The sequence below is a fragment of the Pleurodeles waltl genome, chromosome 5, assembly GCF_031143425.1.
Source record: "Pleurodeles waltl isolate 20211129_DDA chromosome 5, aPleWal1.hap1.20221129, whole genome shotgun sequence".
NCBI lineage: Eukaryota > Metazoa > Chordata > Amphibia > Caudata > Salamandridae > Pleurodeles > Pleurodeles waltl.
This window is the reverse complement of record NC_090444.1, coordinates 86,254,807-86,282,433: the sequence shown is the minus strand read 5'-3', so window position 1 is coordinate 86,282,433 and position 27,627 is coordinate 86,254,807. Positions and strand designations below refer to the sequence as shown.

Below are 27,627 nucleotides of genomic sequence, written 5' to 3'. Positions count from 1 at the left end.
ATTCCCCTCCCACTGAGTGTAGCAAGGGACACCCATCTACCAGTCCATGGTCCTGTAATATGTGGATCCCTAATGCTGTCACTGTGTGAGCCTAGTGGTCCAGAGCTGTCAAGGAAGGGATCACTAGCTAAGTTCCAGCCCCTCGTATTGGAGCACGTGGATCTGAATTTTGTCAGTACTTTAAAGAGATAGGATAAGAAAAGCATCTTAGATGTATTTGAGGCATAGCATAGCAAACACTAAGCCAATTATCTGGAGTCTCTTGCGAATACTTATCCTTCCAGGTCAATCCAAGTTTTAGTGAGCCTCACGGTTGTTGTTTTTTTTTTTCTCAAATAAGTATGATCACCCTACACTTCTTGGAGTTCAAAGACTAGGACCTCTGTGGAACTCCTGAGACAGGAGCAGTTCTTGGAGCAAAGTTATATCTGTGCCCTTGGAAGAGAGTTATGAAAGTATTTTTTTATGTTTAAAATAGTGCTCTACACCTTTGGCATTCAACAATACAATGGTGATGGATTTAGGGGTGAAGCCCATCTGAGTCCTGTCAAGACCTCAAGCAGGGTCGCCCAATGAGTCAGCAGAGAAGGAAAGGAAATAAAAGGGAGAGGTGGTCTATCTCAAAGATGCCCACCATCTCGCAGGACTTCCACTGTGGTGTGACATCTCTAGTGCAGAGAGATGTGCTGTGCCACGGCACCAAAGGGTGTATTTGTAGGTGTCTATGTACAGACAGCCACAATTGGACGGTCGAGGACATGAACGGTTTAGTTTGTTAAGGTGAGGTCACCTCATTTGCTCTTTGCATTTGTTAAAGCTCACAAAGCATTAAAACATCTTGCCTACAAATGCATTACAATGAAAGATAATCTCAGGTGTGTTTTCCAGTGCATGCACAGTTTCTGAAAACACATAGGATCGCCAGACCTGCGCTGGAGGTGTGACTGCTAGATTATGACCCTGGTGGTCGGACTGCCGCCTGGGCTGGGAACAGGGTTCCCGACAGCGGTCAGACTTGTAACAAGCCAGGGCGGCGCTGAACTCAGTGCCGTTTGGCTGATTACAATCCAACTTTCTGCCAGCCTTTTCATGGCAGGCGCCCCCTCCCCCCCCAGCCAGCACCGTCAGAATGCACACTGTTTGCTTTGCAGACAATGCACATTCCGAGGGTGCTGGTGGGCCCCTCTATGCTACGGTATAGGACTCAGCCCCCCTTAAGGGAGCAGACTTCTATATCTTAGCCCTGTTCCTGCCGGACTGACCAGTGGGAACACACTATTACAATGTATCTGCCAGTCAGCCCAGCGGGAACGTTGTAATAGGGCGGGGGGGATGCCACCGATATGACGGTGGCGTCCTCCCCGCAGCATTGGCATTCAGCTGGTCCGACCGCCAATGTTGTAGTGAGGCTCAAAGTCTTTTATCACATACTGAGCTCTTACAGACAAGTCATCGATATGTCTAGAGATTATACCCATCCTCAATTTCAAGCACATTTTGCTGTCATCTATATTGGACACATGCAATAATAGTTGTTGAATCCCTTCCTTCAATACTTTGCCAAATAGTGTGTCCTCTTTGGTTTAGAATTGTGTTTGCCTCGTGCTTCCTTAGTAAAGTGGCCATTGTTTTCCTTTATATAAAAAAAAATACATTTAAATGAAATGTTTTTATAAAGATATCCGAGTTCAGATAAATTGATAGTAGTCAACTTCTGATTAAGTTTACAGATCAATCTATTTCTCTATTTTCCCTATTTGCAAGGATCTTGTATATAATAAGAAAAGAAGTAGTTTAGTTTAATGGATTTATAGAGCTGATGGATACCCGAAGGCTTCCCAGCGCTAAGAGGAAGATTAAACTTTAAACAAGATCTATGCTGTGAACAGGAATGTCTTCAGCTTCTTCCAGAATACAGATTCTAATTTCTCTTGCCGGAGATCCAGAGGAAGCGAATTCCACAGATATGCAGCTTTGACTAAGAAAGAACTGCCTCCCCAGGTTACTTTCTTGAAACGTGGTATGGTCACCAAAGAGGAAGAAGAGGACCTAAGTGGTGCCCTCTGAGGGACATACGGCGGGATATTCTTCCTAAGAAACATGGGACCTTTATTATGAAGAGCTTTGTGTGTCATGCAGATAGCCTTGAAATTGATCCGATGCTTAATTGGGAGCCAGTGAAGAGAAGCCAATGCAGGTTTGGCTGATAGCCGTCTGGGTGTGTTCATGAGCAGGCGTGTGGCTCATTCTGCAGAACCTGCAGTCTCTTTATTACATAATTTGGAGAGCTGAGGAAAAGGGAGTTCCCATAGTCTAGGCGAGACAAAAATCAAAGCTTGAATGATAAGTCTTCTGGCAATAAAAGGGAAAATTTCAAGAATTTTCCTCAGGGATCTCAACATGCCGAAACAAGATGCAGCAAGATTTTTAGATTGACAGTCCATCCGAAGGCGCGAGTCCAGCCAGAAACCCAGACTTTTTATGTTTTCGTTAGGTGAAGGATGATTTTTTAAATCTTCAAGAACCAGAGAAGGAGATTTCAAAAGGGCTGGGTTTCCAACTATCATTATTTCAGATTTCTCATTGTTCAATTTAAGCTTAGAGATGGTCATCCATCTGGCGATATCTGCAAGACATGCAGATAGATTAGATTGAGAGGTGAGGCTGGTATTAGAAAGGGATACTAATACCAGCCTCACCTCTCAATCTAATCTATCTGCATGTCTTGTCTGCGCATGACACCAAGGAAAGACCATGGGGTTCCACAATTTTGGCTGGAGGAGCATGTAAACATTAAAAAGAGTGTGACTCAACGAAGAGCCCTGAGGGACCCCGGTGGTGAGAGGAAGCATATTGGAAAAGTATGTCCGCTCCAGAACTTGGAAGGTTCTTTTTTCCAAGAATGACTTGAACCATCTTAACATTGTACCCTCAATTCCTACAGCCAGGAGTCTTTGAAGTAATATATCATGATCCACCGTGTTGAAAGCAGCACTGAGATCAAGTAAAATGATGGCTGCAAGTCCGCCTGAATCCAATAGTTTCCTAGTATCTTTCACAACAGCTAGCAGTGCCGACTTAGTACTATGCTGTGGTCTAAATCCCATTTGTGAAGGGTGGAGAAGCTTGTGATCTTCCAGAAAGCCTGTTAATTGCTTATTGATATGTTTTTCCATTATCTTTGATACAATAGGAAGGAGGGTAATTGGCCTATAGTTCGAGAGGAGAGAGGGATCAAGCTTGAGTTTTTTTTAATAGAGGCTTAACTGCATGTTTCAGGAACTGTGGCACAGGACCAGAAGTTACGATCTGGTTCAGAATATCATTTAAAACTGGAGAAATTATGGCTGAGACCAAGGATCAAACATGCGGGTGAGTGGGGTCCAAAGGGGGATCCAGATTTTATAGTACACAGATAGTTGATGACTAAAGCTTCAGTTGTAGGCTGGAAGGAGGCAACGGTAGCTCTGAGGGGTTGAGAGTTGATCTTTGAATAACACTCTGTATTTTGGGAGTGGTTAGGCAGAAAGGTTAAATAAATATCAGCAATTTTTTGGGGGGGAAAAACAAAAAAATTTGCCAAATCATTACTATGGGCTATAGAAGCCTCCACCAGATTATCTACTGAGGGATCCTGAGTCAGTTCTTTGAGGATCTCTTTAGGAGAGTTGGCGGACTGCTCAATTTTAGATGTGTAGAATACCGCCTGGGCTGATTTAATTTCCCCACGGAATAGCCAGATTGCCTCCCTATATTGAATTTTAGAAGTGATGTAGTTCTTTCTCCACTTTCTTTCAAGTTGCTTACACTTCTTTTGTTGAAGCAATTGGGGTATGAGCCAAGGTTTAATCTTGTGACTGGCCTTCCTAATGACCATCTTTATGGGTAATACAGCATCTAAAGAGGTCGAAATTCAATTATTAAATTCTTCTATCATGCAGGAGCCAGATTCATTACAAGTGGGTTGTGATAAATATTAACATATTTAGCCAGTCTGTATGATTGAGTTTGGACCCTTGACGGAGAGACGCTTTTCTTGGAATATGATTTAGGGGGGAATGGGGAGAGGAGAAAGGAGAGAGGGGAAAGGAGAGCGTAAAAGACAGCAAATAGTAGCTTGTGAGTGCCCCAATATACATAATGATATAGTACCTTCTCTCATTTTTCATGAGGTCCGTCTGATCCGACAAAGTCACCATTATCAAAATGTGTTAACCTACATATTTGGGATGTTGATCTTTAAAAATCCTGATGAAATGTATACGTTAGCACGTGCAAAATTACAGAACCATAAGAAAACTATAATAGAGATGTAGGTAGACATCATGCGCAGCAAATCCTTTGACATACGATATGGGCTTTTTGTACACTTAAGATGTAATTAAAAGAAATAGTTTATTTTTTTTAATCATTTGGGTTAGGCTACTTGAAAGATGGCTTTACGCTGATAATTAGAATGATTCATGTACGCCACGAGTTGTATGTTTTGGATTCTCACGAGTGGTTGAAATCTATCATGCGGCTGTAAACTGAACAGCATATGTACTGACACCACACGGCTTTTTCTTTTACTATACTCATGAAAACATACAATATAATAGTCAAAGAATACAGAGTGGTGAATGGCATGTAACACAGGATACGAGAGGGATACAGTGATTTTAAACGAGTATAACATTCTTTCAGGATTAATTCCTTTAAAGGACGGTTTGACGTCAGTGTTCTCTTTTCAAAAACAGTTAAAAAATGTCTCTCATTGGAAATTTATTTTCACCTAGGAGTTAAATAGGTCTGTAGGGGTTATATATAATCCCCCAAAAAGTAAAATTTCAACGATCAAGGCACTTGTACTACTATTCTGGGACTTTAATTAACTGGTTCTGTATAGGGTTTTGGTTGAGTCTAAGTCGTAGTGATTTGTGCAATTCCTAGTTCGTTAATAGTTCTTGCTGGTTAAAGGAAAAATACTTTGACCCCTACTACGATTGGTGAATTATGTCAATGGATGGATGTGCCAAAGTTCTTCCATGTTTTTGTTGAGAAGGGTGGTTGGTTGTTCACTCCTAAGCCTACAAAGACTGTTTTGTAGACAGCATCGCTACCCAGGTATATGACTATAACAGGTTGTGTCCATCATGATATGCTTAAGCTAACATTATCTGAATGGTTCTGAGATGTATGCTTGTTAATCTTCTACAAGGAATTGCATTTTCCCCTAAACCTTTGCTTCTGTGCCATAAGATTAACATAAAAAATAATGATGCAAAAATATTGCAGCAAAAATACTGGGGCCCTAAAAATTTACATTACATAGGTAAGTGTTTTTAAAAAATAACTTACAAAAATCACATGTTAATACTATAAAATTTTAATTTAAACAAATACATATATAATACACAATGATTAGGGAATTTGTTTATTATTCCAAATACTAACAAACACTTAAAAAAAAAATCAATATCTATTTATAATATACATTGAATACAAAATTGCAACTATACAATATAACTACATCATTCAAATTACTAAAATATATATTAAGATAAAAGTTAAATAAAATAAAATACAATAAAAAATATACTGCAAAGTAAAATCACAAAAATATATAAAAATTAAAACTAAAATAAAAACATTAAAAACAAATTTAAATATCAATGTACAGAAATCTATGAACATAGATACAATTTTAACCAAAAGGAAAAACTATTAATCATTCCATGGCCAAAATAAAATATGTGGAATAATGCGGAATAATTATCAAACAAACTCCATTACAATAAAAATCAAAACAAAACATAACATAAATAAAACAAAATTAACATCAACTTCAACATAAAAATGTCAAACCTTGGGAAAAAAATAGGCAACTGTAGGGAAATTGTTGGACTTTGGAAGGTTGAAAGTTACTATTCCCACTTCAAGCTAAGCAACAGAAGATAAAGTGTTGGACTTCCGAGAGGTTTAATTTTATATTACCACTCCAGCCTAAGCAAAAATAACAAAAGTGTGGTAATGGGGGTGGGGGAATAATACGGATTTACTATTCCCACAGCAAGCTAAGTAACAGAAGAGACAGTGTTGGACTTGAGAGGGAGACAGAGGCAGATTTACTATTCCCACTCTAACCTAAACAACAGTAGGGAAAGCATTGGAGTTTGAAAATTGAAATAATAGATAAAATATTTACAATAAATACTGAACATTAAACAAACTAAGACACAATAAAATAAACCAATTAATCCAAACTATTAAATAACTTACATAATCTAATTATGTAATTAAAATAAAAATTACATTTACATTCATTACAAATGCATCAATTAAATAATTTACATATCTAATGAAGATCTGGACATGGGTTTTCAGTCCTGCAGTTTTCATTCAGGCAGATCAGCTCCTTTGCATCGGTCTAGATATACAATGTAGAGGTGCCACTCTAAACATTCCCGGTATCTCGCTACCACTTAGTAAGTACATATCACTAGCATTAGTGAATTCAGTTGGAATTTTAAATGTTTAATATTGTTCAATTTTTTTCTACACCGCAATCGCAAATAATGCCACCTTCTCCTTTTTTCTGGTTTTCTCTCACTCGGTTCCTCTTTTTTGTTTGCACATTTCTTTGGTCTGCGTTGCACCCTGCACATTTTTGGGGACTAACAAACTAACTTACATTTCAGACGCATTCTTTTCAATTGTGCCTTTTTAAAGAAATAATTGAATGTGACACTAATTACTACTGAATGATGTATGCACCTTGTAGTGGTTAATAGGGTTGCAGCTGATACTAACAATATGAAGTCCTTGACACATACCCCATTGACAGGACCATGTGTTGTCTTCACAGAAGAATCTTCACCAAAATCACACAAAAGCACACTGATGACTCCAGAACAGAAAAGCATGGTGCAGGACCTTCTGCAGATCATGGAAGCCACCAGACTCCAGATTGTTCTCAAGAAGAAAATTGAACAAGCATTCCCAAATAACCAATGTGACGTCAACGTACCACAAGAACACATCCTATGAGGTGGTTATGGGCAGACACAGGAAATGTGGATCTGTTTTATGGAAGCGCGGTAGATTCTGTTTTTTAGAATTTGATGTTGACTAAGCATTTAGACCAACTGTCTTCAACATAAGGGGATCATAATTTATACCAGATGTTCAGGATCCATATGAAATCAATTGTATACTATAAATTCAAATGGGAAATATACATAGCCGCTCGTAAACACCATTGGTCAACCCTGACATTCTGTATTTATGTTAGGATGTTGGGAATGCAAAGCGTCATGCAGTGGTTGCTCCAAATCTTCCAAGTCTATTTCATGCAATAGTTCCTCAACACTAGCTGAATTAGCTGTGCTCTTACAATATATTAAAATCGTGTATGCCCTCAATTACCAAAAGACTTAAAGGGAAGGATCCAGGAGAAGTTTAATGACCTGTATGTATAATCTGTTTTCATGTTCCCTTGTTTTCTCTTCTGTCCAAACTCTGCTCTCTTTATAGTTCCCCATTTGTTTTAGTGACAGTTGAGCTGCTATAACTAGCTTAATGTTTTGCTGCTTCTATTTGGAGGTCTTTCTGTCTGGGAATGAAGTTAAGTTGTTTTACAAGTTTTGTATAATGTTAGCATTCAAAATTAATAAATTTGCTTCTGAAAAAAGGCATGATGATGCCCACTGCCTGACTCGCCGGTGTTACAGGTATATGTCTCATTGCAGCTCTTATTTCAGTGTCAAGCAACCCCTCACCCTTGGCAGTTACCATTATCAAAGAAGATAAAATCCAGCAAACTCTTTTCATGTGTAATCCTGGGAAATGCCATTTTTTTTTTTTTTTTCAAACCTGGTAAGTAATTATCTATGACGTGCACGCCAACAATGTTACTTTGTTATTGCTTTTTTCAATGGTACACGCCAACAATGGTACTTTGTTATTGCTTTTACTGTGGTGCACGCCAACAATGGTTGTGTCAGGGGAAGCTGCTACTTTTCAATCTAATGTGCTCTTTTATAGCCAAGCAGATGCATCATTTTCTGTTATATTTTACTTATATAGCATATGCACACCAAGGTTTCTTGTCACTGTGGAGAATAACAAAACTTTTCAATTCCATATGAAATAACGCAATGAAAGAATGCACGGAGATCCAGAGGGCGTTGATTCAGCTCCATCACAGCAGCAACAGAGAACACTCATTGCTGAACTTCTCCCTACTGATGTACAACTTCAGTTTGACAATCTGGAAGAACACTCTTTCAATGAAGGAATCAGTTCTGAACTTGGGGGGGTATCTAGTGGAACAGCAAGTTCCCGACCTTTGGTCACACTTTCTGGTGGATACTCTAACCACAGACTCCTTCACCTTGGGACTTCTCCCAGGTGTCGGACTGCATCTGGAAATTTGGAATGGCTCCCAAATGCCAGCAGATCATACTATCTGACTCTGTGTTGACGCCACACCACCTATGGATGTGGTGACCGAGTCAGCTACATAGACGTGCCATTCTTGAATGCAGAGGACAGTTTACCACTCTTGTTTCTGTGCTTTCTCACGAGGGCCCACTGACAGTTGAAGATCAAGTGTGCCAAATCTAACTAGAGACATGTTACCATAAAAAGATAATTCCACAAAACGGGTAGAAGGGCCCATAGTGACAAATCTGCAGTTAGATGGAGCAACAACCAGAAAGAGCGTTACCAAAGGTACGTAACTTGTTCTTCTAATGGACACTTCTAACTGCAGATTCCTCACCTTGTGAATCAATACCAAAGCAGCACCTCCCAAAAGGTACACAGTCTGAGGAGTGGACTTACATCAGAAAGTTCTACAGGGCCAAGTGGGCAAAAGGACCCTCCCTTCGGACCTGTTAGTCAAGGCAGTAATACCGGGCTTAAGTGTGGAAGGATGCCCATCCATCAGGCAAGCAGTCGCATAACAATGTATTGCTTCTAATCAAGGCTGTACTGTCCATCCTGGCTCTCGTGGAATGAGCCAGAAGGCCCTCAAGATGCTTTTTCTGGGTCAAAGGTTAAAACATCTTGAAACACAAAACAATCCATCTTAAGGTCTATTTCTAGACCACCTTCCCTTTGTTTGCATTGGCAACCCTAACAAAAAGTTGATCGTCCAAATGTTGTTCCCTAGTTCTATCAATATAGAAGCTAACAGTCCATTTGAGATAAAACTGGCAGAGCCTTCTTACTCCTCCTTAGATGAATGGGCAGCAGGGCAAAATCACAGGGAGTACGATAGTCTGCCTCAAATGGAAGGGAAAAAGGATGAAGTGATGGACGGAATCCTGAACAATGTCAAACACTCACCCCAGTACAGAGATCTGGGCCTAAATCCATCCTTTTTTTGCTACCCATGCTATTCCAGCTTGGACCCAGCCATAAGCAAATCAGTCTTAACCATCGCTCCCCATGGGAACAGTCCAGCCCAAACTGCCAAGCCAGGTCCTCCCTTGACTGGAAACAAGCATCCTGGGACCGGCTTTGGGGTATCACCCCTCATCAGACAGGTTAGCTTGACTCCAGTGGCGTGGGAAGCATGGGACCCACACCGTGGCACACCCATCCCATTGAGGGCGACAAATGCAAAAAGCACAAGTGATGGACGGAATGTTGAACAATGTTAAGCATTCACCCCCAGTACAGAAATGTGGACCTAAATCCACCACTTTTGAGAGAAAAGACACCAAAGTACCAATTTGTAAGGACAGAACACAGTTTGGTGTGGTTGCACTGAAGGCACCTGCTGATCACAGATGCATCACATGGAAGTGACTGCAATAAGGAAGACAGTTTTAAGAGTCAGCAACCACATTGCAACTATTCATTGGTTCAATGGCCTGAACATCAAAAGTAAGAATCAAATTAAGGTCCCACTGTGGCTTAACAAAGACAGAAACATATAAACCCTTTACACACAAAAAACCCTCAACAGCTGAGCTGATCAGGCAAAGACAGTCACAAAGTAAGCCTCAGGTGCTCACAGCAAGGCTTACCGGGCCAAACCATAAAACAAAAGAAGATCAGATAATTTAGCTTGAAGAACTGTTGCTTCTTGCACCAGGTGTAAGAAATTGGGTTACTGGTTGGGAGGACTGAAAATACTACTCAGGAAGCAATTACAACCCATGTTAGGGTAAAACACAAAAGTCACTAAATTAACCTGTGCTTAATCCTCTGGTAACTTGGCAGAAAAGTAGTCCAGATTACCTTGGAGGCCCCGAGTAATGTATTTATGCACCACACAAATAGTAATGAAGTGAAAACATAAGAAAAATTCCAAATAAATTTAGAAAAATAGAGAACAATCAGTAATCCCAGTAAGTGAATATCCAGTCAAGTAGTCACTTTTATTAAAAAAAAAAAAAAAAAAGTAGTGTTTAAGGTATGTATTTTTAGAACCAGTGTGTAAAGTGTTTATGCAGCACTGGTAGAATTTAATTTACTAGCCCTGGGCATATAGTATACCATTTTACTAGGGATATAAAAGTAAAATAGGTACGCTTTTAGGTGTCAGTCAATATGACTATGTTTTAGTGGGTGAGCACAAGCGCTTTACCACTAGTTAGCAGTGGGTAAGAGTCCTAAGGCCAACAAAAACAGATTCAGCAAATTAGAAGGGGATAAGGCAAAACGTTTGGGGGAAGACCACCCAAAGGCTAACAGGTCTAACACACTGCTAACACGAGTCCTGGTGACATACCTGCCAATGTCTTCTAAAGCCCCCCCTTTCCCAGCTCCATTTCTCTAATGACATTAGTAATACCTTGGACTCGGATACATCATTTGTTCCTCAACGAATGCAGTCTCTGTCTACATTCCACCACTCGAGGCATCAGTGGTGTGCCCCTTTTCTTATTGCCTGCCACACCAGAACCAGTTAGCAGTGGTCAATGATACCAGGGGAACAGCATAGTATTCTATGCATGCAGGCTTCCACCTAACACACTGAAGAAGCAGCATCAAGTGTAAAGCCATGGCATGTTCCCTGAAAGCAAGAGAGACCTTTGAAGGTGGCAAAATGCATTACCACCTCTAGGTATAGCTGCCCACACAAAACTGACAAATTAAGCCAGTATTAAAGATCCGATTTAAGAGGAATCAGAGTTGTACAGTTGAATTAATTATGTTAATTATTTATTATGTCCACTGTAATTTGAGAGGCTCAGCAGGTTAATGCTATGTGGCGAGGAGTCAGAGAACCTCCCTAAACTCAGTCTTAGACGAATACACAAATTTGACTATCTGTTTAAAAATACGGAATGAGCCACATCACCATGAAGGCTGTCGAGATCAAGCAAAATTAACATGCTAAATGTGCTGACATGTCTTATAATAAACCTGTCATCCAAGACAGAGGTAAGCCCTCCGTTTAATGTGCCAGTATGAACATAAGGCGAGTAGAATGAAACATGTCAAACTGTGATCGCCAGACACTTGGGCAGAAAGCTATAGGCAAGGAACCATGACAGTCATTGGGGTGTAAATGCGAAATTCAGAACACCTAACTCCTTCATCCTTTCTAAATCCTTGGAAAAGCTTCCCCAGGCCAGGATGCTTAAGGATATGACACCCAGTTTCGCCCTCCCCAGTGGCCCCCATGCCCTAGCCCATTCACACCTTGAGCTATTTTCTTGCAGGGCCTCATGTACTCCAATGACAAGAACTTAAGAATAGTAGCCAGAGAAGTACTGCCACCTAAGCAACCATCAAACATAATGACACATGCGTACGGTAAACTATCTCTAGGCGATTTCTTGTCTAAGTTTTATGTTTTTTAGGAACAAAATTAGAGGATACTCCTGCAATCTAGTTGCAAATTCACAACAAGCCCTACTCCAATTGTACACACTATAGGGGGATGGAGTTAATACATTTTTAATTGCAATAAAGGATTAAAATATATTTTTCCACAAGAAATTGGCATGTGCACTCATGGCAAGCGATTCATCACAGTAGTAAATACCCAGATCACTAACCTACGAGCCACTTCAATTTTCTTAAGAAATAAAAGAACTAAAAGTGTGCTGAAATCAACTATTTGAAATAAGGACTCTGAGATTGAGGCTTTCTGAAGAGAGTTTCATAGTGGACTTGGATATCAACCATGCCAATGACAACTTGAGTGTCATCAGAATAAAACTGGCATTTGGGGTCCTACTTTAATGTCCTAAATCACAGTGGTTTAAAAACATCAACAAGAACTATCCTTGGGAGGCCCTATCCGCCTCCTCCTCTCCCCCCCAATCTCCAACACCAATTTACCTTTAGGAGATAGGAACTCATCCTTATTCTTGTTGAATGTTTGGATCAAAAAAAAAGTTCTAACCTACTCAATTACATCCCCTATGTTGTACACCCCCGCCATCAACTAGAAGTCTACTGCATCACCTGAGGCTGAAAGATGAGGGGGAGAGGCGGTCTGTGGGAGATTAACATCATATGGTAACGCATTCCAAGAAATACCTGATATTATCAACCACATCAAGAAGATACTCAATAGTTCAGCTTTATTCAGCCATTCTAAGACATGGCCTAAAGAAGAACTGTTGAGTATCTGTACTGTTTTCCATTTAAAAAAAGTGCAAGAGTGAAGGACAAATAATTTGAAGCAAGATCCATGCTTGAAAAGCACCTGAATGCTACTCGTTTTAGATGATATGTGACTAGCTATATCTTCTGCTGAGATACTGGGACAACTGCAGTGAGCTCTAAAAAATTAGTGCGAGATAGTTCTGCTCAAGTAATTTCAAAATGGACAATACATTTGAAGTTTGCCAAGCTGATCAGTCCTAATAGAGGAGACTTCGGTGGAAGGAGTGTCTGTAGTAGTAGAAGTTAACTACTTCGGGCAACCTGAAAAAGCACAAGTCAAGATCAGCGAAGGGCCATGCACCACATGAAAGTTACTTGTGTCATAAAGGAGGTAACAGTAGCAGGGTGCCTCTGGAGCACTTTAACCTTAGTTCCTTGTGTGAAATATTGAACTGCATATTCAAAAGGTTTCCAAGTAAAGAAAGACACATCAAAATAACTTTCTTTAATAAGACTCAGGAAGAGTTAGGGATAACAATTCCCGTCTCCAAGACACTGGATCTGAAAAACAAGTTCATGAGACTTGAGTGTTCTGCATAATGTGGAACATGGCAAGCATTAAGTGAGCCAAAAACATGAATTAAAAGTCTGTAGAAGCTAGACAATCTGAAGTCATCTTTTACAATGATATTGCTCCAAGCTCCTGTTCTAATGCGGTTTCTAAAATAAACCCCATATAAGTCTTTGGTAAACAAACTCTAGCAGCGCCACCAAAATGTTATTGAAGTGCTCAAATACTTTTTGCCACAAAACTGCGGACAAGGCAACTAGAATTATTTACAGGTCAAGAAAATGCTCTTAAGCACAGGAACCACACATTTTCAGTTTTATTAGTGCATTGAACTGGCTGCTGTTGACATATTCCATCCTCTCACTGGGGGTAAAGTTCCACAATCATTGCATGTCCCTGAAAATAAAGAAAAACAGAAAAAGAGCACGGTTACTAGACTATGGATGCAAAATGCAAGATTTAGCCAAACAAAACATTGAGAGTACTGAATACTAGATCTTACACTAGCAAAAAAATAATGGAAAGAAGAAATCATTAACCAAAGAACTGGACATACCCTCTTGGCCAGAGGGGCAATAAGTGAACCACAACTTAATATCCCCCCTTTGCAAGAGACACAGGGTTCATAACACAATAACATGAGAGTTGTGTGTCAGTGAGGGGAAAATTTACATTCCTACCCGATATATGGACAATATAATTCAAATCCGTAGCACACCACCATGACCGCTCCGGAGCAATTCTATTCATCCAACACTGACTGTATGTGCTTTTATGGAGTATTTATCTTAAGGAAATAACAAATCTAGCATTTACTGCTAAAGGTGCAGCAGCAGTTAACGAAACATTGTAAAAAATAATATTCAGTGCACATCATGCCAATACAGCAGTACTGGGTGCGATAAATACGCAGGTAGTCTACAGACATCACCAAAAGATGAACATGTGAACACCAACGTAGCTGATCATAAACTATACTGCAATGGGAACCAGTCATTAGGCACGTATTCTGAGCAGATCCCAAAACAACATAATGCACAGCGCTTCACTGCACATTAATTCTACTTTACCTAATGTTTTTAAAAAAAACTCATGGTTTTGGACAGAGGGGAAAGAATAACGCTTTATCTGAAAACTGCTTTTCAGACTCTGATCTAGCTTTGGCACACAACTGCGCGTGTATTCAGGACTAGGCTATTGCTTGTAGCTTTCCAGGAGATAACCAGTTGCTGCGAGCATTCCCCACAAAATGGAATATAATGTAGCACTCCCCCACAAGATGGAATATATTATAGCACTCCCCCACAAGATGGAATATAATGAAGCACTCCCCCACAAAATGGAATATATTATAGCACTCCCCGACAAGATGGAATATATTACAGCACTCCCCGACAAGATGGAATATAATGAAGCACTCCCCGACAAGATGGAATATAATGAAGCACTCCCCGACAAGATGGAATATATTGTAGCACTCCCCCACAAAATGGAATATAATGTAGCACTCCCCCACAAAATGGAATATAATGAAGCACTCCCCCACAAAATGGAATATAATGTAGCACTCCCCCACAAGATGGAATATAATGAAGCACTCCCCCACAAGATGGAATATAATGAAGCACTCCCCCACAAGATGGAATATATTATAGCACTCCCCGACAAGATGGAATATAATGAAGCACTCCCCCACAAGATGGAATATAATGTAGCACTCCCCCACAAGATGGAATATAATGAAGCACTCCCCCACAAGATGGAATATATTATAGCACTCCCCCACAAAATGGAATATAATGTAGCACTCCCCGACAAGATGGAATATATTGTAGCACTCCCCGACAAGATGGAATATAATGAAGCACTCCCCCACAAAATGGAATATAATGAAGCACTCCCCCACAAGATGGAATATATTATAGCACTCCCCGACAAGATGGAATATAATGAAGCACTCCCCGACAAGATGGAATATAATGAAGCACTCCCCCACAAGATGGAATATAATGAAGCACTCCCCCACAAGATGGAATATAATGTAGCACTCCCCTACAAGATGGAATATAATGAAGCACTCCCCCACAAGATGGAATATATTGTAGCACTCCCCGACAAGATGGAATATAATGAAGCACTCCCCCACAAGATGGAATATAATGAAGCACTCCCCCACAAGATGGAATATAATGAAGCACTCCCCCACAAGATGGAATATAATGTAGCACTCCCCTACAAGATGGAATATAATGAAGCACTCCCCCACAAGATGGAATATAATGTAGCACTCACCCCACAAGATGGAATATAATGTAGCACTCACCCCACAAGATGGAATTTAATGTAGCACTCACCCCACAAGATGGAATTTAATGTAGGACTCTCCACATAATGGCATATAATGTAGCACTCCCCACAAAATGGCATATAATGTAGCATGAAAATGAAGCCCAAAATAATCTAGACCCAATAGAGCAATGGTATTTTTGCTTATGTCTGGAAGATTAAAAACAGATGTTTCAAGGTATATAACATAACGGATGATAATATGAAACCGATCTAGAAACCCATAACGCACCTCGGCCAAGCACCCACCCATCGCACCCGCTCTGCAGCAGTATGTAAACAATCTGTGGCTTTAATATTTCAAAGACAAAGGAGGGGTACTGTAGATGGCGGTGGGAAATGCGTTCACGAGTAATCACAGCATTATGACTGCATGGCCGTCATGCTTTTTCTATTAAATGTTTCAGGCCACGACTGACGCTTCACTGGAAGTGTGCACTCCAGACGCAGCTCTCCTTTGCAGCATATTTTTTCAACACCAATCTACACATGTAAACATAAACCTACAATGGGCAGATGTGAGAGCTGCAAAAGTGATGGAAGAAATACAGACAAACAAATACATTTTTGAAATATTCTTTTCCTAACATCGTGCATTCACAGTCTACACGGGGGCACGGCACACGTGGAAAAAAGAATCAGGCGTATGCCTGGAAAGTCTGAGAAATGTTAACATCTCTTCCATACTTCAGCTACAACATCTATAGGGTAAGCACACCTGAGTGGGGGAGGGTCAGCTATTAAAGGCATATGCCACAGGTGTAGGATTTATAAAAGTAACTTGCGGACCAGGCCCAAAATAGTCATTACTTTTTCACTTAAATCCAATGTAAACACGTTCTACTCTATTGGATGAAAACTATAGGCAAGACTCTATAACCCGAAAGCAGCAAACACATCTACAATTCATTTGAGTTTGTAATGTCTTAAAACAATTAAGTAGGGCAGTACTGAAACGTCAATCAAAAACCCTCACACAACATAAGCACTAAGGAAACCAGTGCTTACTATCCAAGGGTTCTTGGATAGTAAGTGCCTGTATTTCGCTAACTCTTCGTAGAGAAGTGATGGCTATTAGAAAGGCTACTTTCCAAGTCAAGAATTGGATTTGACAAGAATGCATGGGTTCAAATGGTGGACCCATGAGTCGCGTTAGTACAATATTAAGATTCCACGAAGGTACTGGTGGTGTCCTTGGGGGTATGATTCTTTTTAGTCCCTCCATAAAGGCTTTGATAACTGGGATTCTAAAAAGCGATTTTGTATGTGTAATCTGCAAATAAGCAGATATTGCAGTGAGATGGATTTTAATGGAAGAAAAAGCAAGATTTGATTTTTGTTAGTGTAGTAAATAACTTACAATGTTTTGTATGGAGGCGTTTAGCGGCGTAATTTGATTAGCCTGGCAGTAGAAAACAAACCTTTTCCATTTATTAGCATAACAATGCCTTGTTGTGGGTTTTCTTGCTTGTTTAATGACCTCCATACACTCTTTTGAGAGGTTTAGATATCCAAATTGTAAGATTTCAGAAGCAAGATTGCTAGGTTGATCGATGCTGGATTCGGGTGTCTGATCTGTTGTTTGTGTTGTGTTAACAGATCTGGTCTGTTTGGTAGTTTGATGTGCGGTACTACCGAGAAGTCCATCAGTGGGGTGTACCACGGTTGGCGAGCCCACGTTGGTGCTATGAGTATTAGTTTGAGTTTGTTTTGACTCAGTTTGTTGACCAGAAAAGGAATGAGCGGGAGAGGGGGAAAATCGTAAGCAAATATCCCTGACCAGCTGATCCATAGAGCATTGCCCTTGGACTCAGGGTGTGGGTTTCTGGACGCGAAGTTTTGGCATTTTGCGTTTTCTTTTGTTGCAAACAGATCTATGTTTGGTGTCCCCCAGCGGTAGAAGTGATCTTTTAGAATTTGGGGATGTATTTCCCATTCGTGAGACTGTTGGTGATCTCGACTGAGATTGTCGGCTAACTGATTGTGAATGCCTGGTATATATTGTGCTATCAGGCGAATATTGTTGTGAATTGCCCAATGACACATTTTTTGCACTAGGATACACAGTTGTGACGAGTGCGTCCCTCCCTGTTTGTTTAAATAATACATTGTTGTCATATTGTCTGTCTTGACAAGAATATGTTTGCGGGCTAGAAGGGGCTGAAAGGCTTTTAGTGCTAGAAAGACTGCTAGCAGTTCTAAGTGATTTATGTGAAGTTGTTTTTGTTGACTGTCCCATTGACCTTGTATGCTGTGATTGTGGCAGTGTGCTCCCCACCCAATCATGGAGGAGTCTGTTGTGATAATGGAGTGAGGTACTGGGTCTTGAAAAGGCCGCCCTTTGTTTAAATTTACAGGGTTCCACCATTGAAGCAAAGAGTGTTTTTGGCAGTCTATCAACACTAGATCTTGGAGTTGATCCTGTGCCTGCGTCCATTGTTTTGCTAGGCACTGTTGTAAGGGCCGCATGTGTAGTCTTGCGTTTGGGACAATGGCTATGCATGAGGACATCATGCCTAGTAGTTTCATCACAAACCTGAACATGTATTGTTGGTTTGGTTGCATGCTTGATTTTATATATTTTGAAACGACTAGACTCTTTGTGGACTTGGAGTGGCAATTGCTCTTTGTGTGTTGAGTGTTGCTCCCAAGTATTGTTGTATTTGGGATGGTTGTATATGTGATTTTTGGTAATTTATAGAAAACCCTAGTTTGTGCAGAGTATCTATTACATATTGCGTGTGAATTGGACATTGTTGTTGAGTGTTGGCTTTTATTAACCAATCGTCTAGATACGGGAATACGTGCATGTGATTTCTCCTTATATGAGCTGCTACTACAGCTAGGCATTTTGTAAATACCCTGGGGGCCGTTGTTATTCCGAATGGCAACACTTTGAATTGGTAATTTTTGCCTTGTATTACAAACCTGAGGTATTTCCTGTGAGATGGATGGATGGGTATGTGAAAATACGCATCCTTTAGATCCAGTGTTGTCATGTATTCCCCTTGTTTTAGTAAAGTGACTACATCCTGTAGTGTTACCATGTAGAAATGATCTGATTTGATGAAGAGATTCAGTGTTCTGAAATCTAAAATAGGCCTTAACGTTTTGCCTTTCTTTGGGATGAGGAAATACAGGGAGTAAACCCCTGTTCCTCTCTGGTGATAAGGTACCAGTTCTATGGCTTCTTTTGCTAGTAGTGCTTGGACCTCTATTTGTAATAGTTCTAAGTGTTGTATTGACATTCTGTGCGTTCTTGGGGGAACATCTGGAGGGAATCTTGTGAACTCTATGCAGTAACCATGCTGGATAATTGATAGAACCCATGTGTCTGTGGTAATGTGTGTCCAATTGTGGTGGTATTTTGTTAATCTCCCCCCCACTGGTGATATGTGTTGGGGAAGTGTGACATCGAAGTCACTGCTTGCTACCAGGGGTCTGCTTGGCAGGCTGGAATTTCCCTCTTCCTCTTGGGAACTGTCCTCTGTAGGAACCACAAAACCCCCCCTCTCTGGTACTGAGACTGGTAAGTGGGTTTTGTTTGGGAGGTGGATGGTTCTGAGGGTTGCTATCTAAACCCTCCCATAAATTGTGGTTTCCTAAATGTTCACCTATATTGAGAGTAGAGCGCGCCCATGGCTTTGGCCGTGTCCGTTTTCATTTTTTCTATTGCGGCATCCACTTCTGGGCCGAATAGTTGATGTTGATTAAACGGCATATTCAATACTGCCTGCTGTATCTCTGGTTTAAACCCAGAACTTCGCAGCCATGCATGCCTTCTAATTGTTACTGCTGTATTTACAGTTCGTGCCGCTGTATCAGCAGAGTCTAGTGCAGAGCGGATCTGGTTGTTTGATATGGCCTGTCCTTCTTCAACCACTTGTTGGGCACGTTTTTGATGCTCTTTGGGGAGGTGCTGGATTATGTCTTGCATCTCGTCCCAGTGTGCTCGGTCGCATGACTGCAAATTAGCCTGTTTTCTTACAGCCCCCACAACCACTGAGTCCGGAGGGAGCTGTTGTGTAATAAACACAGGCCTTGGCGTGATGGCTCTCCCTTTTACTGGTTCTTGGAAAACCTGCTGTGCATGTTTAAGCATGCCCAGTAACATTGGCAGGCTTTGATACGATGCATGCGTGGATGCCAGAGTGTTAAACAGGAAGTCATCTTCCACTGGTTCTCAGTGCATTGTTACATTGTGAAATGTTGCTGCTCTGGCCAGTACCTGCGTGTAGGACGTACTGTCCTCTGGCGGCGAAGGTTTTGTTGGATAACACTCTGGACTGTTGTCTGAAACTGGTGGGTCGTATAGATCCCAGGGGTCTGCATCGTCTTGAGTCATCCCAGTATGTGGTTGACTGTGCCATTGGTGTACCCACTGGTGACAACTGTGGTGATTGAAGTGGGGACGTTTGTGGTAAGAATTGTGGGGGTGGTGACCTTTCTCTAACCACTTTGGCTTTTGGTTGTATCTCAGTCTCGTGAAAAGCCAGTTTTCTTTTGGACTTGAGCGGAGGGATGGTTTGTATCTTCCCAGTGTGTTTCTGGATTTCTAGCCTTTGCTGAGTTTGATCATGCTCTTCTAAATCCAGTTCCTGCTCAAATCTGTGCTTTTGTTTGAGCTGTAGAGAGAGCCCCTGCTCTTCCGTGTAGGACGTCTTTTTCGGCTCCAAAGCCGTTTTTTTCAGTATCGAAACCCCTATGGAGATTGTCGGTTTCGGTTCAGAGTGGCTTTTTCGAGGTTTACTCGACTCAATTACTCAATGCCGACTCTTTTCGGTGCCGGTTTCTCGACCGGAGTCGGAAGTCTTTGGCACTAATTTGGCCTTTTTCGGTGCCGATGTTACTTGGTCACCGTCTTTTCTGTGGGTTGAGCCATGGCCTTCCGGCAGTGGAGTCCCTGAGGCCTTTTGTTTCTTGACCTGACCTTGGGTGTAGGACGGGGCAGGTGTACCCACTTTTTGTGCCGCCGTCGGTGGTCGATCCCCGTCGGATTCATCCGAGTCCGAACCCTGGATGGATATCCGCATCTCTTCTTCTTTGGCGTCGAGATGTTGGGACTGTTTCGAATCCATCTGTAACCGTCTTGCGCGTCGATCTCTTAAGGTCTTCTTGGATCGAAACGCTCTGCAGGCCTCACAAGTATCCTCTCTGTGTTCGGGAGATAAACACAGGTTACAGACCCGATGCTGGTCTGTGTAAGGATACTTGGCGTGGCACTTCGGACAGAAACGGAAAGGGGTCCGGTCCATTAGTTCTTTGTCAGCGGGTGTGGTCGGCCCGACCAGGCCTTGGTTAAGTGCGGAAGTCCCGAAGGGCCGCCGAAGCGGTCTTGTTGTCGGTGCAGATGTGATGATACTAAAGCGGTCCCAAACGCAAACAATACTGGCGAATTTCAATGATTTTCTAAGTTTCCCCGATTCTAATTACGGAGCGAAGAGGAACACGTCCGAACCCGATGGCGGAAAGAAAACAATCTAAAATGGAGTCGACGCCCATGCGCAATGGAGCCGAAAGGGAGGAGTCACTCGGTCCGTGACTCGAAAAGACTTCTTCAAAGAAAAACAACTTGTAACACTCCGAGCCCAACACTAGATGGCAGGATAATGCACAGCATATACACACACACACACGGGCTCAATCACACCGCTGCTATGTAAAGAAGGAAAATGTTACTTACCCAGTAGACATCTGTTGCTGGCATGTAGTGTTGTAGATTCACATGATTTGCATAAGTCCGCCATCTAGTGTTGGGCTCAGAGTGTTACAAGTTGTTTTTCTTTGAAGAAGGTTTTCGAGTCACGAAATAGTGACTTCTCCTCTCGGTAATACTGCACATGTGCATCGAGTCCTTTGTGAGATTCTTTTCCCGCAGGCGGGTGAAGTAAAGAGTGTGAACATGTACATATAAATAGATATAAGAAATGAGATGTCCATGTAATGCAGTACCATATACTGTAAATATGTATATACAACGGCTACAGGGTTACCAGGGAGGAGGGAGGGAGCATGTGAATCAACAGCACTACATGCCACGAACAGATGTCTACTGAGTAACATTTTCCGTTCAATGGCATGTGCCGCTGTAGATACACATGCTTTGCATAGACTGCAAAGCAGTCCCCTCCAAAATAAGCAGTGGTCAGCCTATAAGGGTTGGTGTAGCCTGAAATAATGTTCCAAGTACTGCCTGCCCAACATTTGCTTGTTGGCGAGCTAACACATCTACACAATAGTGTTTAGTAAATGTGTGTGGTGTAGACCACGTAGCAGCTTTACATATGTCTGCTATGGATATATTGCCTAAAAATGCCATTGAAGCTCCTTTCTTTCTGGTGGAATGAGCTTTAGGAACTACGGTAACTGTCTTTTGGTTTTAATATAACAATTTATTTTTATTAAGTCCAAATACATTTGACTATCCATCTAGCTAATCCATTTTTAGAAATAGGATTACCCTTGTGAGGTTGTGCAAATGCAACAAAAAAGTTGTTTCGACTTTCTAAAGTCTTTTGTTCGGTCTACACAGTACATTAGAGCTCTTTTAACATCAAGTATGTGTAGGGCTCTTTTAGCAACTGAGTCTTGCTGTGGAAAGAAGACTGGAAAATCTACAGATTGGTTGATAGGAAAAGGTGAAACTACTTTTGGTCGGAATTTTGTGTTTGTTCTGGGAACTAGTTTGTCTTAGTGAAATTCAAGCTTTCACTTTAGAAGAAGCATTCTTTAAAATTCACAAACTCTCCTTAGAGAAGATATTGCTAGTAAGAAAACAACCTTCCATGACAAGAACTGTAAAGAACAAGAATGCATGGGTTCAAAGGGTGGGTCAGTAAGTCTTGTAAGTACAATGTTTAAGTTCCATGCAGGAGCTGGAGGAACTCTAGGTGGAATTACTCAACTCCTTCCATGAATGCTTTCATAACGGGGAATCAAAACAGGGAAACATGTTATTTAGTTTGAAGATAGACTGCTGTAACTGCTAAATGAAGTCTAATAGAGGAGTATGCCAAGTTTGCTTTTTGTAAGTGTAACAAATAGCATACAATATCCTGTATTGAAGCTTTAAGTGGGTCTATGTTTTTGGGTTGGCAATAGTACACAAAACACTTTCCACTTGGCAGGATAACATTGTCTAGTTGTGGGTTTGTGTGACTTTTAAAATATACATGCATTCAGATGGAAGTTTAAGGGAACCAAACTCTGTCACTTCAGAATACACATCGCAAGGTTGAGTGTGCTGGGATTGGGGTGTCTGATTTTTTCTTCACAAACCTTATTGCCGTTTTTAAACAGTAACAGGTATACATGAATACAGGGTAAAGCAATAATACACACTGTATTTCCATATACAATCCCAAAATATATGGCCATGGATAGGGCCATTGTCTCTTGTATATCTATTTTCTGCTACTGCGGAATAAACTACCCCAAGGTCCTCCCCCCTCCCTCCAAACAGCCAACTAGCAAGAGAAGTCCACCATCATCTATGTCGTGTCCGTTGGGATCACTTTTGGAACTCAGCGTTCCAGGGCTGCAGGGTATCGAGAGTTGTGCGATCAAGCCAGGCTGATTAGGACCATATGTAAAAGCGTGTAGAGGCTATCTTATGCTACCCCACATGCACCATGCATACAAGGCATAACAGACAGGGGAGGGAGTGGGGCGGGGAGCCACCTGTGTGGGTAGGCGCACATTCCTGGATTCCCATTCTTAGATGTCATGTTTAGGAGTGTATAGCAGCATCCTCCTGTGATTTCTCACTACATTTCTCCAAATACATATCCCGTTCCAGGGAGATAGACGTCTTACGCAGCCCTCTATATTCTTCCCTAAGCAACACTCCACTTTCAGCCAATCCCCCCACCCCCCCTAATCCCCCCCCCCCCCCCCAGCACCTCCACACGCCACTGTGCCACTAGCGAAGCGTGATGTCATGTTTAGCCAACAGTAGGGTCAAGTCTACAAAACATGTGGACACCCCTACTTTCCAAGGGCAGGGATAAAGATCAAGTATGCAGGCGTCTAGAGTCGGCCAGTGATTTTGCTCCGTTAAGTCCTTAAGTAACCTTGCTATCTCGGACCAGTATAGTTCCAACTAGGGCATCGCCACGGCATATGTAACAGATCAGCGACTTCCTGGTGACAGCAGGGGCACCCTGCTTCTGCACTCGGGAAACATTTTATTTATGTTGTGCAGGGTAAGATAAGCTCTGTGAAACATAGAAAAGTGGATGAATTTAAATCTGGAATTTTTCGATACAGCTTTAGGGGCTTTAAGCAGCATCGGTTAGTGTACGATCTAGGTCTGTCTCCCATTTTATGCAGAGTGCACGTAAAGATATCCCCAAGTGGCCCCTTGGCCTCTATATAGCCAGCGAATTAAATGGCTGCTGTGTCCTATTGTTTGTAATGCATTCAGGAATTCAGATGTAGTTGGTTTCTTACTCTCTGGAGCCCAAAATTGTCGTATGTAGCAAATCAGTCCTGCATGTATGAGGAATAGTTTGTCTGGTAACGTACGTACGTGTGTGTGTGTGTGTGTGTGTGTATATATATATATATATATACATATATATATACACATATATATATATATACACATATATATATATACACACATATATATACACACACATATGTACGTACGTTACCAGACACACTATTATATATATATATATATATATATATATATATATATATATATATATATATATATATATATATATATATATATAAAGTCTAGGTGCAACATTAGTGCCCTATCCGCAAACAACTTCGACACAGTCATTATTTGTGATTGCTCCCAAGGCTGTAATCTCTGCGCTGACAAGGTTCCCGTAGGAAGGGGGATACCTCTCAGTGGTATATTTAGAGCATAGAGAATGGGCATATGCGTATAGCACAGTGTCATTAGCCAATACACCATGGCCACCTGTAATACTATGGGGGCGTTGCGAGGTGCAGGGGTGCCCGGGAACAGCAACCCTTTGTAGCTGGCCATTTTGCACCTGAGGGGGCGTGAAGCCAGTCTCATGTAAGGTATATCCTGCTACTCAGTACGCCACCCATTGCAGTTGGGCTGCTATGCAATACGCCTTGGGGTCTGGGGCTCCCGTACCGCCACCCAGCATCAGCAGTTGCAATTTTTGCAAGCTTACCTTGTGACGCCTTGACCCCCATTCTAGTTCGGTTAGTAAAGTGTAAATATGTGCAGAACACCGGGGCTGGAACCACCACTGGCAAATTAATAAAATAAGAGGCGTTTAGGGAGGAGAACCATCTTTGCCAATGCTAGTCTGCCAGCTACAGAGAGGGGCAGTATAGCCCAAAAGGCTACTTGTTGCTTGAGGGAATTGACCGCCCGTAAGAGATTTCCCTCCAATATATCTTGTGGGTCCCTGTATATACAAATTTCCAAGTAACGAAAAGTATGTGTCGCCACCGGGATTCAGGCTCCACCCAACGCCAATGTCTCCTCCTTCAGCTCAGTCAGGAATGCAAAAGTGCAGGATTTGGTAGTGTTTATCTGCAGGCCGGATAATCTTCTGAGCTCGGAAAGACTGTCAGCCACACTGGACATATCCAGACATAGATCCCTGAAGTACAAAATCATATTGTCTGCATATAGAGCGGTAGCCTGGGTTGCCCCCTTTATTGGGATACCCCATTTCGGTGCACTCTGCCGCAGCATCTGCGCCAGGGGTTCAATTGCTAAGACAAATAGTAACAGTGATAATGGACAGCCCTGATGTGTTCCTCAAGAAATGGTATACAATTCTGATATGCACGCTCCTGTTTCCGCCCTCGCCATAGGCATGGAATATAACAGCTGCACCCATTTAGTGTAGGAGTCTGGTATCCTGTAATATGCGAGTGTGGCCACCATAAAGTCCCAGCTCAACATGTCAAATGCATGGCATATGTCTAAAGATAAGAAGCCGGCATGTGGGTACTGGCCACAGGAGCTCTCCATTATATAGAATAGACGGCGAATATTTAGTGAGGTCCTGCGTTGTGGCACAAAGACACTTTGATCTGTGTGCATGAAGTTTACTCAGGATTTTATACTCTGTATTCAAGAGGGACAGGGGTCTGCAAGAAGTCAATTCAAGGGGTGGTTTGCCTGGTTTCAACAATGATGCAACAATGGCCTGTCACGTTGTAGGGAATAGGTATCTCACCCCGTAGTGATTGCAGGTACAATTTTTCCAAATAGGTTTCGTAGAACTCAACAGGGAGTCCACCTGATCCCAGAGTTTTATTGCCGGCCATCGCCCTAATTGCTCCCCTAATACCTCCCACAGTGAGTTTACCAGTAAGCGCGTCACTATCTAATGGCATTAATTTGGGCAGGTGTGTCCTACCTAGATATGAGGTCAGTGTTGCAGTAGGTGGGGCGGCAGGGGCTGTGTAGAGGTCAGCATAGGAGTGGGGCATATTACGCACGCTAGTAATGTGCCGAATCTGTCAGCCTCAGAGTGTGTCCGTTGGACGTAGGTTCTGTAATTGATTAACCACAACGTTCCAGGCCCTCTGCATGCGCCACTCTCGCTTCTTGCGGTATCGCTGGGTCTGTCTCCCTACCCATACGGGTCACTGCCTGCTCCACACAGGACATTTTAATTCAACTCTCTTAAGAGCTACCAAAGCTTCATTACAGACACCCAAAAACATGCTAATGGAGGCTCCACAAATAACTACTTTAAAAGCCTCCCATTCGTATATTAGTGAGGTAGCTGTCCCTGTATTTTCAGCAAAGTAATTATTTCTAGTTTGTGCCAGGGCTTCTCGAAAGGGAGTATCCTCTAAATAAGTGCGTTGCAGCCTCCAGGTAGGTATAGGTGTTGGGGTTTTGCCCCACTGCAATGCTAATTCCATGGGGTTATGATCAGAATGAGTCTTTGCGAGGTAGGTTGTATGCACTATTTTGGGCAGTAGCTGTGGGGAAACACAGGAATCTATCTATGCATGTATGCAGCTTGTGCGGATGTGAGTAAAAGGAGTACTCCCAGAGTCCTCCATTTTGGGCACGCCAGGCATCCACTAGGGACCAACCCTCCACCCATTATTGTAGGTACGCTGCATTCAGTGTCATTGCCGCACCAGGTAGAGGAGGATGGGAACGATCCAATGACACATCCAGTAACGCATTAAAGTCTCCCCACAAAACCAAAGGGCACTGCTCCCAATCAGTAAGGACCATTGTTAAGTATGTCCTATAGGCTTCTTGGTCTGTAGGTGCGTATATACAACCTAGTACCAACGGTTCCCCATCCAGTGTGCCCTTGACAAGAACATATCTGCCCTGCATGTCTGAGTATCTCTTGAATCGTGAAGGGGACTCCCACCCTAATCCATATAGCAGCACCTCTGGATTATTCTGAATAAGACGTATGAAATAGTTGGCCCCTCCACTTTTTTGTAGTCGGTGAGCCTCAGTTGTCAGTAGATGCATTTCCTACACACACACACAAAAAAAAACAAAAAAACGATCTGCACATTTCTCCTATGTAACTGAGCTAGTATTCTATGCCTCTTATGTAATGCTCCCAATCCCCTTACATTCCAGGTTAGGATTTTATAGGGGGTCACATCTGATAGCACTGTACGGCACAGTGTCCTAGTACTATTAGATAACCTTCCTACCTCCCCTTGCTCGCACAATTCAACAGTGGAATCTGCATCGTGCCTTAAACAAGTAATAACCCAATTCTCGGTCCAGCGCCATGCAGCCGTTCGACCAAACCTGACACAGAACAACATTTTATTCAACAAACAACTGGTGTCTACGCACTTGTGGGGGTTGTGAGGAGCATTTAGTTTTACTATCTTTATGGAAAGCAGGCCAGGCCTGAGCCCCAAACCAATCGCTGCATGGTATGCCTTTGTGTGGCCCAAGACAGCCATTCTACCTATAGAGTCAGAACCACCGTCTTGTGATGTGCTGGAGCCGTTAGGATTAATATTGGTACGTAGCTGTGAAGATGATCTGAGCGCCTCCAGATGGCCCAACAGGGCTTGCTGCGAAGAGGGCACAAGACCGCAAGCACCACCCGGGGAGCCAGCCAGGTGAGGACGAGGGAGACATCGCCTCATCTGGGGGTGGGGGGGTGGGGGGGGAATCCCAGTTCCTGTCTCCAGACCTG

The 27,627-nt window shown here is 42.1% G+C and overlaps 1 protein-coding gene across 2 annotated transcripts in view; it reads right to left on the bottom strand.

Moving 5' to 3' along the window:
• Nucleotides 1–13,048: 13,048 nt before the first annotated feature.
• The window catches only part of HADHB (hydroxyacyl-CoA dehydrogenase trifunctional multienzyme complex subunit beta), a 103,404-nt gene continuing 88,825 nt past the window's right edge, over nt 13,049–27,627 (bottom strand). For both annotated transcript variants that reach the window (XM_069233660.1, XM_069233661.1), the window contains exon 16: nt 13,049–13,525. In XM_069233660.1, the coding sequence (XP_069089761.1) occupies nt 13,490–13,525 (36 nt within the window). In that variant the 3' untranslated portion in view covers nt 13,049–13,489. The remainder of the gene's footprint in view (nt 13,526–27,627) is intronic.